Raw genomic sequence first — 12,527 nt, 5'->3', positions numbered from 1 at the left:
TGCTTTAAATGAAAATCTCAATACAGGCTTAACTGTTGCACCACTACAGACTCTACAACGATCCAAAAATGTAGACATCTTTTACTTTATGCACAGTGAGGATTTATCGAGATCCAAGTGAAATAGACATTTTTTCCTCAAATCCATGTTTTAAGACACGGGTAAGATGCTTTGAACATGCAGCAAGAGTCTTGAAGTGACCACCCAATATCCAGCCTGGTAGGGCAGTGTTGTGTTTACAGTTGCCTCATATGTAATCACTCTTATCTTGGGGTCAAAAAAACCTGTGCAAAAAAAAAAAGCAGGGTGGTGCACATGGGGATAGCACACGTGGCCCAAAACTGGAGCCTGGCCAGCCAGAGCCACATTTGAGCTACCAGCTGGGCTCTGAGTGGCAGGATTGCTGCTGCTGCAGCCCCAGGAGGCCCCCAGAACCCAAGGTCAGGCTGCTGGGGCCAGCCAGCCCAGTGCTGGCCCCAGCCTCCCCTGCCCTATCTGGGGTAACTGGCCACACACCAGAGGGTGTGTGGCACAGGTGTTCCCTGGGGACAAGTAGTAGTGGCACAAGATGTCCCACTGCTAGTTGTCCCCAGGGAAACAAACGTCCACACTTGTGTGGATGTGGCCCATGAGTTTTGTAGTGGTTGATAAACTGCAGTATTAGATCTGTTGTCATAGATGTTGTTTTTTGAGTGTACAGACTATCTACAAGGGTGGTATAGGTTGTAACCATGTTGGTCTAAGGAGACTAAGGTCTAAGGCAGACAAGTTTATTTCAGTAAATCTGATATCTTTTATTAGACCAGCAGGCTATCTGCAACAAATTTATTTCACCCCCACAAATGAACAGCCCTGAATACAGCCCTGAGAAAAATGGAGGCACGGCTTTTCTACTTGCTTCCACTTCTTAGCTGTTGCACAAGAACTGCTGCTTTAATCTGTACCAACCATTGCCCACCCAGTCTGATGATGAGGATATTTTATCAGATGATGTGTAACTTCATATGTTTATAGAAACATGTAATCAAGAAGCTACTTAGTTTTCTCACAATGCAAATGTACCTCGTTAAGGTTGGAGATGTTTGCAGGATCTTATAGAACCTGTGGAGCAAAATGAAAATTAATTCTTCCTTTGATCCTCTTATCTGTTTCATCTGCTTCTTGTCCTGATTCTGTTGTCCAGGCTTTTTGCCATCCTTGTATCGTGTCCCTCAGGGAGCAGGCAAGAGAGCTACAGGCGGATGTAGCAGGGCTCCTAAGCATCCTCTGGCATGAGAATATCATAGATTCCATGCTGGAAGAAATCTCTAGGACTGTGGAGGAGGACTGCCAGAGGAGGTGCTAGAAAAGGAAGAGGGCATGGACTCCCAGGAAGGTGGAAGCTGGAAGCTTGTGACTTCTGGCAGCATGGAGAAGTTCTCATCCCCACCTGTAGCAGTTTGCCTGGAGAACAGATATGGAGCTCCAGCAACAGAGGAGAAGTGAATTCCATTGGTGTAAGAGGTGGGGCCAGGAATCCCCAAAGTGGGGAGAATTGAGACCACTGCCATGAAGAAGAAGCAATGGGTGGTGGTGGTTGGAGACTTCCTTTTGTGGGGGACAGAGGGATCCATCTGCTGGCCTGAGCTGATGACCCAGGAAGACTGCTGCTTGCCTGGAGCTCACATCCGAGATATCACAGAAAGTTTACCGAGACTCATCCAAACATATGACTACTACCCCATGCTGCTCATCCATGTGGGTACCAGCAGTACTGCCAAGGGTGACTCTGAGCAGATCAAGAGTTAACTACAGGGTTCTGGGTGCAAGGATGAAGGGAATGGGGGTGCACAGGTGATGTTCTTGATCTTTCCAGTTAAGGGGAAAGGGCTGGGCAGGAGTGGATATGTCCTGCAGATCAATGCATGGCTGCATAGGTGGTATTGCCAGCAGGGGTTCAGTTTCTTTGAACATGGAGCAAGGATTTTGATACAGCCTTCCACAACATTCTTGCAAGCACGCTAAGGGAGTAGGGGTTGGATGAATGGACTGAAAGATGGAGAGAAAACTGGCTGGATCATTGAGCTTAATGGGTAGTAATCAATGGCTTTATGTCTAGTTGGCAGCTGGTATCAAGTGGAGTGCCCCAGGGCTCAGTCCTGGGGCTAGTTTTGTTCAATATCTTTATTAATTAACTGGAAGATGGGATGGAATGAACCCTCAGCATGCTCATGGATGACACCAAGCTGGGGGAAGTAGTAGATATGCTAGAGGGTAGGGCTAGGATGCAGAGTGACCTAGACAAATTGGAGGATTGAACCAAAAGAAATCTCACGAGATTTGTTAAGGAAAAGTGCAATGTCCTGCACTGTGGATGGGACAATCTAATGCACTGCTACAGGGTTGGGACCAACTGGCTAAGCAGCTCTGCAGAAAAGGACTTGGGGGTTACAGTGGACAATAAGCTGGATACAAGTCAACAGTGTGCCCTTGTTGCCAAAAAAGCTAACAGCATACTGATTGCATTAGTAGGAGCGCTGCCAGCAGATCAAGGGAAGTAATTATTCTGCTCTATTCTGCACTGGTGAGGCCACTTCTGGAGTACTGTCTAGTTTTGGGCCCCCCACTACAGAAAGAATGTGGACAATTTGTAGAGGGTCCAGCAGAGAACAGCAAAAATGGTTAGGGGGCTGGGGCACATGGCTTATGAGGAGAGGCTGAGGAAACTGGGTTTATTTAGTTTGGAGAAGAAAAGACTGAGAGGGGATTTGATAGTAGCCTTTAATTATCTGAAGGGTGGTTCTAAAGAGGATGGAGCTGGACTGTGTTTTCAATGGTGGCAGATGACAGAACAAGGAGCAGTGGTCTGAAGTTGTAGCAAGGGAAGTTTATGTTGAATATTAAGAAAAACTTTTTCACTAAGAGGGTGGTAAAGCACTGGAACAAGTTATATAGAGAAGTGGTGGAATCTCCATCTGTGGAGGCTTTTAATGGCCAGCTTGACAAAGCCCTGGCTGGAATGACCTAGTTGGGGATGATTTTGCTTTGAGCAGAGGTTTGGACTAGATGACCTCCTGAGGTCCCTTCCAACCCTCATTTTCTGTGATTCTATGACTGCTGAAAATGGTGAGGATGTCCAGTTCTTCTCCAGGGTCTTCTATTGCATGGCTAGTTAGCATGTCTGTCTGCATAATCATATATATAATATGCATTTGGTAAAACACTAATATACCATTCTTGTCTCCTTTTATAGTTCTCTAATTTTTAATTGTTCAGTCTTCTTTGGTACTGTCAACATTTCTTCTTCATTTGCTGGACAGGCCAGCAGATCCTTTCTTCATAGTTTTATTGGTATTGTAGAATACTTTGAAGAAGTTTTTCTGCTTGTGGACAGTCATATTAGTACATCTGAACCCTTTAAAATTGGATCTTCTCTTGATTTACCCCTTGTATTGTGACATGTTGTATTTGTCTCCACTGCCCTGGCTCTCTGCAAGGTTGTCTGTAACTACTTAAGATGTCTTAAGCAGGGGTTAGTAACTTACGGCCTATAGGCCAGATCCAGCCTGTGGAGCCATTTGATCTGGCCCATGAATATGAGGCAGCAGTGTTTGGCAGCAAGGCTTTGGTGGTGTTTGCTGTCTGTACTGCTGCAGGAGCTCTCCCTGTGCGGCGGTGGTGGGCAGTCAGTGGATCTTTGTGCCTGCTTGCCTTCCTGCCTGCCTCTGTCCCAGCCTGGTAATTCCAGTCTGAAACCTGAAAAGGTTGCTGACTACTGCTTTGAGGTAAAGGATTGTTTTTGGAAGTTCATGTAATCTCTGTTTCTTTGAATTTAGGTTTACTGGAGAATTCTCCCACTGTTGAATTACTGTAATCATTCATTGACCTGAAGAGACAGGGGAGCAGAGAAGTGCAATGTAAAGGATAAATTACCTAACCCGTGGTGTATCTAAGATGTTTTTGTATGATTTCCATTCTGGTTCTCAGATAAACTGATGGCCATTATCACCTTTCCTTTTCCTACCACATGCTGCTAGGCAGCCATCTCCCAAATACTTTCTGTTTCTCGATTTACAGTGATATTCTTTGTCCCTTTCTAACTCCCCCAGATACCATACAGATATTCAGCAGTCTTGTCTGCTCTGTCCCATTTTTTCCTGATTCTGTCAGTCACTCCTGCCTGCTCTTTCCCCTTTTATCTAAGTATACAAATTCTCTCATGAATTAATTTTTCATCCAATCTCTGGATGTGTAAAATTCTGGCTACTATGTGATAACAGGAACTGCTAATCTCTGTTTTCCTTTGATCTATTTGGCTTATTGATAGGAGGAAAACAGAACTTTCTTTTTCTGCATCTTTTGCCTCCTTAGTACACTCGAAAGAATTATGTGCAGAAAAATTCAAAATTATGCAAAATTATTATTATTTCTTACATTTCATCTTTAATATCTGTGCCAAAATCCCCTTCTGGGTTGGGTGTAGGGTTTGTGGGTGAGTGTGGACCCACCTGCCATGCTTGCCCCCTCCCTCCCATGGTGCACAGCCCCTGCTGCTGATGGCAGGAGCAGGCAACAGGCCCTCGGGGTGCTCATAGCTGTGGCAAGAAGAGCTCCCTGGCAGTGTGTGCTTCTGGTTGAACCTGGAGGCTGCACATGGTGGCATGGAGCCAGCCTGGCCTGGCCCACTGGCATGTACCTTCAGTTCAGACAAGGCTAACTTCATGCCAGCACATGGGGCTTACGGCACTGCAGGTAGGAGCCATACACCACTGGGCCAGGCAGCTCCATGCCTCCATATGTGGTTTCCTGCTGGAATGCTGCTAGCCCCAGGTGGAGGCACAGAGCCCATCCAGCCCAATGGCACATGGCTGCCACGTGTGGTGCTGTGAGCTTCACATGCTGGCACAGAGCCAGCCTATTCTGGTGTAAAGGCACAGGCCAGTGGGCTGGATATGGTGGCCAGCTCCCTGCCATCATGTGCAGGCCCTGGGACACAGCCAGAGCTGTGTACTGCCAGGGCCTCTGCCTGCCATGGCCTTGAGCACCCCCATGAGCAGCCTGTTGCTGCTGCAGCCAGTGGTGGCATGGGCTGTGCACCATGGGGGGTGGGGCATGGACATGTGGCAGGGAAGCCCACACACCACCACCCATCCTCTCCTGTTGCAGGCAGGAGCTCCCCTCCCCACTCAACAGCTATCCAGAAATGTGCCATCACACTGGGTGCCTCCACATAGGGCTCCCAGCTGGAGTGCCAGGAACCCTGCAAAGATAGAGGTACAGAGCCTGCCTGGATTAAACTAAGCAAAACGATGCAATTATGTGGGGTCATATGTCTTATGCACAAAATTGCATGGGCACATAATTGCATAATTCCCCAGTGTGCATCTTAGGATGTTTTAAGGGAGTTCATTTGTTAGTTTGTGCTGCAGACTAACTAGCGTGAAAGGAGTTCTTTGCTGCTCTGTCTAATCTTGAGAAGGGGGGAAAGAGTAATGCTAACTCTTTGCTGCTGTTTTTCATCAGCAGCTGGAGTTGCTTTCATTGATGCTCCTTCTCCCATCTCTTCTGGAAGTTCAGAAAATACCTCATCTGCTGTCAGCCCTGCTACAGACAGTGGCATGGAGTTGTCTTCCCAGGCCACATCCAAGGAAGACCTTACAGATTTAGACCAGGTCAGCTCTTTGGGACTTAGCGCTGCCATTCCTTTGGGTGATCCCAAGGCCATTGATCTTCTACCCCAGACTGAACCCCAGGTATGTGCAGAATCCCGTGCAGATATGACAAGTCCAAACCAAGCTGTTTGGTCTCTTGCTGAAGATGTTGTGTCTATTTTTGCAGCTTTTCTTTGGGTCCCTTGTACAGTGCTAAAGAAAGAGCTTAAAGAAAGCTTAAGAATTTTCCTTCTTAGTATAGAGTTACACAATTTTGGTACAATCATGTCTTCATGCATTCTTCTTGTCATTAGCACTGTCAGAGGATAACTGTGGTCTAATACAACAATTCCTGTGGAACTGTATTACTTCCAGTATTTCCATTACAGCAGCCTTAATTAAAAGAGTAGCTAATAAAGACAAACATGTCTGTGGTCTGAAGATGTCTTGCTTATTGTTTTCAATACCTCTAAGGCATAAAAAGAACCAAAGGAGTAGATGGGTTGATTTGAGGAAGGATGAGGAAGTAGACGCATTTAAACAAAAAAGCTGGTAGGAGGACAAGAGACTACAAATACTTTGCAGGGTGTCAATGCCAGAGATGGACAAGAATTGTTTAATGTAGTGCAAGAGCAGATGACTAGACCTGATGTGGTAGGAACTGATATTATAAATATGAAAAACTCACAAGCAGTAAGAGTTGTTAGACTGCAGAAGCATTTCCCAAGTAAAGCTCTTATAATGCCCTCAGTGGTAGGGCTTTAAAACCAGGTTAAGGCATGCATTGGTTAGGATGAAATGGAGTACAAATGGCTGAAACAGTCTTTTTTGCCTTGACTCCTGTACAGCTCTCTCGCAAGTTGTCAGTATGGCCATCTGACTGAATGAGTCTGTCACGTTGCTGGTGCACTGTTATCTTACACTTGTTTTGATTTTATTTCTTGCTTCCCAAATGACTGGTATGACTGAAGGATGAAAGTCTCAGGGTGGAGAAGACCCAATCGGCCTCTGTGGAATCCATCCCTGAGGTACTAGAGGAGTGCACCTCTGTGGCAGAACACTCTGACTCTGCCTCTGTTCATGACATGGACTACGTCAATCCCAGAGGCGTACGTTTTACACAGTCCTCCCAGAAGGAAGGTGAGAGTTGTGAAATGCTGCCAATGCCCTATTAGTCTCTCTCTACCCTACTCCATACCTTGTCTGGAGGGAAATGATCTTCCCTTCCTGAACTAGTATCTGTAATGGTTTGGTCTCTGCTACCTAATGGGTATCTGCAAAAGATGGGAGCAGAACTGAGGGCTCTTAATATCTCTCTGGCTGTTATTTTTCCATTCAGGAACAGCACTGGTCCCCTATGGTCTGCCTTGTATCCGTGAGCTCTTCCGCTTCCTTATCTCCCTAACCAACCCTCATGACCGCCATAACTCAGAGGTGATGATCCACATGGGGTTGCAGCTGCTCACTGTTGCTCTGGAGTCAGCTCCTGTGGCAAACTGTCAGTCTCTTCTGGGACTTGTGAAGGAAGAATTATGTCGGCACCTGTTTCAAGTGAGTCTGGCCTCTGGTGCCCCTGTGTGTGCTGCCAGTGAGTTTCCCCATGTGCCCTGTGTAAATTTTGATAACCAGTACATTGTCTTTGAGATCTGCCATTTTGGAAGGGGAAGTAATGTTAGTTGTCACTCAGGAGCACAGATCTGGCTGCTCCATAGAGCAGTGGAAGTAGAGAGTGTCAGGTAGAAAGAGGCCTCTAAGAATCTATGCAAGCATCTCAGGTTACTGCATGCATATGAGAGGGGATGATATCTGTACATTCACTGTCATTCATCTTTTTCCCACTTATTCAGCAGATGTCACTATGAGTTCATCCTTTCCTACAAACTCCTGACTGAGCACTAAACTGCCCTGCCCATTTCTCTTCAGCAGTCTCCCAAATGAGTCTGAAGTTTAAATCCCTTCTTCCTTGGCCCCTGACTTCTGCTCTCCCTCAGTCTGACAGATGGAAACCTTTTAGTTGCCTTTCACCGAGGAGCAAAGGGAGGAAGTGATTTAATGTGCAACTGGATTGTCTTAGTATGTCAGAAGCTGTATGGCAACTCTCATGTCTTGACTTAGGGATTTATCGGAAACCCAGTCTTCCTCAAGATTATAAGTGACAAGCCATGCAGAGGCTTGGGAGTAATCAGTAAGTCATTCTGTAAGTGCCATGCTTGGAAGCAATGTCTCACCTAGGATTCTAGCCACAGGGAGAGCCCCTTACTTCCTACAGGTATAGCAGTTTCTGGCACATTAGTGCTGGCCAGAAGCAGTCCATGCATACAGGAGTAAAGGCCTGGTGGCAGTGCAGAGAAGGCTTCTTCCAATAATAAAACCACTATGTGGAAGCACCCCATTCAATTGTGGGGGGCTGGTGCAGCCATAACACTACCCGCTTAGGTAAATAGAGTACCTGAACCTCTCAGTTCTTGCATTTTTGTTCTTTGTTTAGCTGCTGAGTGTGGAAAGGCTGAATCTGTATGCAGCCTCCCTAAGGGTATGCTTCCTTCTCTTTGAGAGCATGCGGGAACATCTGAAGTTCCAACTAGAGGTGAGTGTTCAGATATTACTTATTCCCTGGAAAAACACAGCTGGAGTTGTGGGCGTGCCAAAGAAGATAGAAGTATAGACTGATTCAATAGGATGCAGTCCAGATATGGACTAGCAAAGCATGAATGGCTGTATGGGAATTCTTGGGGCTTCTTTAGAACCCTGTCTCCACAGAATAGTAAAATGCCTTTGGAATTGATGCCTTGCCTTCCTCTTACAATTGTTTCATTGTTCAGTACACTGGGACAGTAGCATAAGGATGGGTGGGTGAGGGGGCACGAGCCTCAGGCACTGCCTTGCTGGGGGGAGGCACTGGGAGGGAGTGAGGCAGGTGCCTTATCCTCCCATACTCTTCCTCCCTCCCCTGCTCTCTCAACTTTCTTGCAGCAGCCCTGGCCAGCAAGAAGGGAGAGCAGAACAGCAGCAGCAGTGTCAGCGCAGGATTGTGAGAGTGAGAGGCATTCTGGAAAGTGTTGTTTTTGCTCCTGAAGGAGATTGTGTCCCCTTTTTTGTCACTGAAAATCAGCATTTTTTGGCTGCTTGACATGTCAGCAATTAAAAAAGGAGGTCATGTGAACTCTCCCAGTATCAGAAAACTGCCAGTTGCTGCTCAAGTTGCTTTGGCAGTGCACACCACGACTGCTTCACTGCTGGCAGTTGGGCTAGAGCTGCAACCGCTGCAGAGAAGGGGCAAGTGCAGGATGAAAGGGAGATGGAGGGTTGCCCATGGCACAATACTTGCTAGTTATACCTCTGAACTATGATTTACTTTGCCAAAAAAAATAGGCGTCTTTTGGCTTATACTACTGAAACATACAAGAAGTTTTGCCATCAGAGCAAGTCTTTGCAAAATACGGACTGTTTTATGCTGTGAACCACGTGGGAGCACTGAGCTCCTACATCTGTTGAAAGCTAGTTATTGTCCTTTCTTTCCTCTTTGCCATAAACTGAGCTGTTCTATGTTTCTGCCAGATGTACATAAAGAAGCTGATGGAGATGATCACTGTGGAGAACCCCAAGATGCCCTATGAAGTGAAGGAGATGGCCCTGGAGGCTGTTGTTCAGCTGTGGAGAATCCCCAGTTTTGTCACTGAGCTCTATATAAACTATGACTGTGACTACTACTGCTCTAACCTCTTTGAGGACCTCACTAAGCTGCTCTCCAAGGTCCTGAAATGTTTCTAATTTGTCCTCACTTTCAGTTGGGGATGTAAACTGCAGAACTTGGAATTGAACAGGACTGGGAGGGAGGTGTAAGTTGGGAAATGGAAAGGGATGGTTCTTAAGTCTGTGAAGGAGAGAAGAACAAATGCCAGTCTTGACATGGGGTGATAAAAGGCTGGCCTTAAATAGATTTAAATAGTTAAGGAAGACCACTTAATTTGGGAGATTAAGGGAAAATTGAAGAGACTGCACAATACTGGCAGAGAGTGCAGGAGGGATTAAAAAGAAGTTTGTGAGGAAGTTTTGTATGGAAAGTAATGGGGAGTGCTGCTGCATGTCAGGGTTTCCAGAGCAATGGGAGAAACTTTTCCTTAGGGCTGGGGAGGTGTTTATAACTGAAATAATCTTATATTCAGTTGCTTGATTTCCCAGAATGCCTTTCCAGTTTCCGGACAGCTTTATACAACCCACCTGTTGTCTCTTGAAGCATTGCTGACAGTGATTGATGGCACTGAAGCACACTGCCAGGCCAAAGTGCTGAGCAGCATCCACCAGCAGGAGAAGGAGGTGGCCAAACCCAGTGCAGAAACTGCCATTAGCACCAAAGACCTATGCAATAGTAAGACCATCCCTTTCAACATCTTCATGGCTGTCCTAGTTTTGAGCCAAAGCTAACTAATGCCTTCTTTTTGTAGCTCAGTTAACTTAACAAAAGTATATTTCTATTCTCCCAGGCATATGGTATGCTATTCTGTTTTATTCTATTCTACTAGGCACCTTTTGGCATCTAAAAATGTATAAAACCAGTGTATCAGAGGGACTCAGTCTTCTTTATGGCACCTGAGTTCAGTGGAGTAAGCCAACTGCTTGTCCCCAGATAAAATTTGGAGATGACAGGAGGTATGGCCTTATCAACTAGGCTGTCTAGATGCATCTCTGCAGTGGTTTCCTGCCCATAGGTGCTGTGACATCCTTCAGAACAAAATACAATTTCCTTTTAAAACTTGTATGTGCATAAGTAAAGGGCAGAGCTTGTCCAGCTGCCCTTCAGTTCTTTCTTTGAGCCCATGGCAGCTGTATGAAGCCCCTGCAGTGTCAATCTGCTTCTCTGGGTACTGTGCCAGTAGCAGTAGCAGTAATCACAGTGTGGTACTGTACTTAGTTTTACACTAGATCCCTCCCTGTGTGTATATTCCCCCATACCATTCAGTAGCTGCAGCAATAAAGGCAAAAGCCAAATCTTTGGCATTTAAAACCTGTCCGTCCTGTGAGTTTCAGTGCTCTTTGATGACGAGCAGTTATGGTAGAGAGAGGGCAGGACATGGAACACACAATAGCTGCTGTTCATTTTTCTGCGACCTTTTTAAAAAAAGAAATAACCCAGTTGCTACCTAGTTTCAGGTAACTGTGTCTTGCATAGACACACAAGTTTCTTGAAGCTAGGTAGCAACTGGATTCTTTCTTGTTGAAAAAAGGCCTCAGAAAAATAAACAGCTAATGTTTGAGAAAAAATGAATTATTCGGAAGCTTTTGTCATCTTCTGGTAACTTAGCTTGCTTGCTGTATTTATTTTTCCCCCTCTCTCTGCAGACAGTGACAGATTGCCAAATGAAGAGAAACCCCCCAGCACAGCCAACGAGCCTTCTGGGGCCTGTCCACCTACCAGCGGGTGCCTTATGGCTGACCAAATGAAGCAGGGCTGTCTGGATTTGGAGGGAGGAAATGATGCAGGTAAACACAGCAGAACCTCATCTCTTGCAGAACGTGTGTGGGGGGGTGGTTCAGACTTTATTTGGTATTACCACCTTAGTGACGCTCCATTACTTTAGATGTACTATTTATGACAAAGCATGGCTACTATAAATGTGTTTGTATCTGGGAAGGGGGCTGGACTTGAGGGAATAACAAAAATGCATGAGATTTGTCTATAAAGTAGCATTTTCAGTAGATGGACCAAGGTTGCCTGGGACTGTCGTGGGGATCTTCACACTCAGATTTTAATAGGCAGAATGGACCCAGAAATTTTTAAATCTTTGCAAATGTGAAATTAGCAGGGCTGATGGAAGCTTCTGTTTGTCTAAGTGCTCTTGAGGCTACAGAATAGTGAGAAGCAGGAAAGCAGTGGGAGTGTTCAACTGGTCATTAGGCCTGTGCAAAGCGGCTAGTATTCGCTTTGGATTGGGCCAATTCGGGGGACAGTGATTTGATTTGGTGATTTGAATCACTGTCCCAATTCGATTCGGGCAAATCTGATTTGGAGATTGGACAGCATCTGAATTTCTGAATCAGTTAGGCCAGGCCCATTCCCCGCCTGCTCTCCCACCCCGGCAATGGCTGCCCTGCCCACCCCAGCTCCTGGCACTTGTTAAAAAAAAAAAAGCCCCCACTCACACTGTTCCTGCTGGTGGGGAGCAAACCCCACTGCCCTTCGCTGCCCCGCACCACGTGGGGGACTGTGCATGAGCCCCCAAGGCCACTGTGTGGAGTGTGTGGGGCAGCGGGGATCCACCCCCCCCACCCGCAGCACCCGGTGAGAACTAGGGCTTTTTTTTTAAAGTACTGAGCTGGGGCAGATGGGGGCAGCCATGGGGAGGGCTGGGGAAGTGGAGAGTGGTCGGGGGCGGGGGCTGGCAGGGGTCCCCTCCATGGTCCCTTCCCCCCCACCTCCCACCTGTAGTACTTACAGGTAGGGCTGTGCAAAACAGCACTGTTCCGTTTTGCCTTGAGTTTTGACAGTTTGACGGAACAGTGTTTCGTATTGAATTTCATTTCAAGTTGAAACAGCTGTTCCATTCTGTTCTGTCAAAACATAAAGGCTGTTTCAACACTGTTTTGAGGTTTCTCTGGAGATGGGAAATCAGCCCAGCTGGGCTGAATTTCCATCCCCAGTGCTAGATGCTGCTAGGGTGGGTGGCAGCTCAGCTGGGCTGCTTCCTGGTCTCCACCCCCCATGCTAGATTGTGCCAGGGGTAGGAGGCAGCCCAGCTGAGCTGCTTTTCCATCCCCACTAGATTGCACTGGGGGTGGCGTGATCTAGCACGGGGAAGGGGAAGCAGCCTAGCTGGGCTGCCTCACCGCCCCCTACCAGATCTTGTGCTGGGGATGGGAAGTTAACCCAGCTGGACTGACTTTTTATCCCCAGCCTAT

The 12,527-nt window shown here is 46.7% G+C and overlaps 1 protein-coding gene across 5 annotated transcripts in view; it reads left to right on the top strand.

Moving 5' to 3' along the window:
• GBF1 (golgi brefeldin A resistant guanine nucleotide exchange factor 1) overlaps positions 1–12,527 on the top strand; it is a 152,267-nt gene that overhangs the window by 109,470 nt on the left and 30,270 nt on the right. For 3 of the 5 annotated variants that reach the window (XM_019555813.1, XM_019555812.1, XM_019555809.1), the window contains exons 10-16: positions 5,503–5,732; positions 6,602–6,770; positions 6,970–7,181; positions 8,119–8,217; positions 9,189–9,383; positions 9,813–9,999; positions 10,971–11,111. In XM_019555813.1, coding sequence (XP_019411358.1) covers positions 5,503–5,732; positions 6,602–6,770; positions 6,970–7,181; positions 8,119–8,217; positions 9,189–9,383; positions 9,813–9,999; positions 10,971–11,111 — 1,233 coding nt within the window. The remainder of the gene's footprint in view (positions 1–5,502; positions 5,733–6,601; positions 6,771–6,969; positions 7,182–8,118; positions 8,218–9,188; positions 9,384–9,812; positions 10,000–10,970; positions 11,112–12,527) is intronic. The other 2 variants (XM_019555814.1, XM_019555811.1) reach the window with 1 other exon arrangement.

The sequence above is a fragment of the Crocodylus porosus genome, unplaced genomic scaffold (assembly GCF_001723895.1).
Source record: "Crocodylus porosus isolate Cpor-Errol unplaced genomic scaffold, CroPor_comp1, whole genome shotgun sequence".
NCBI lineage: Eukaryota > Metazoa > Chordata > Crocodylia > Crocodylidae > Crocodylus > Crocodylus porosus.
This window is presented reverse-complemented; position numbering and strand designations above follow the sequence as displayed.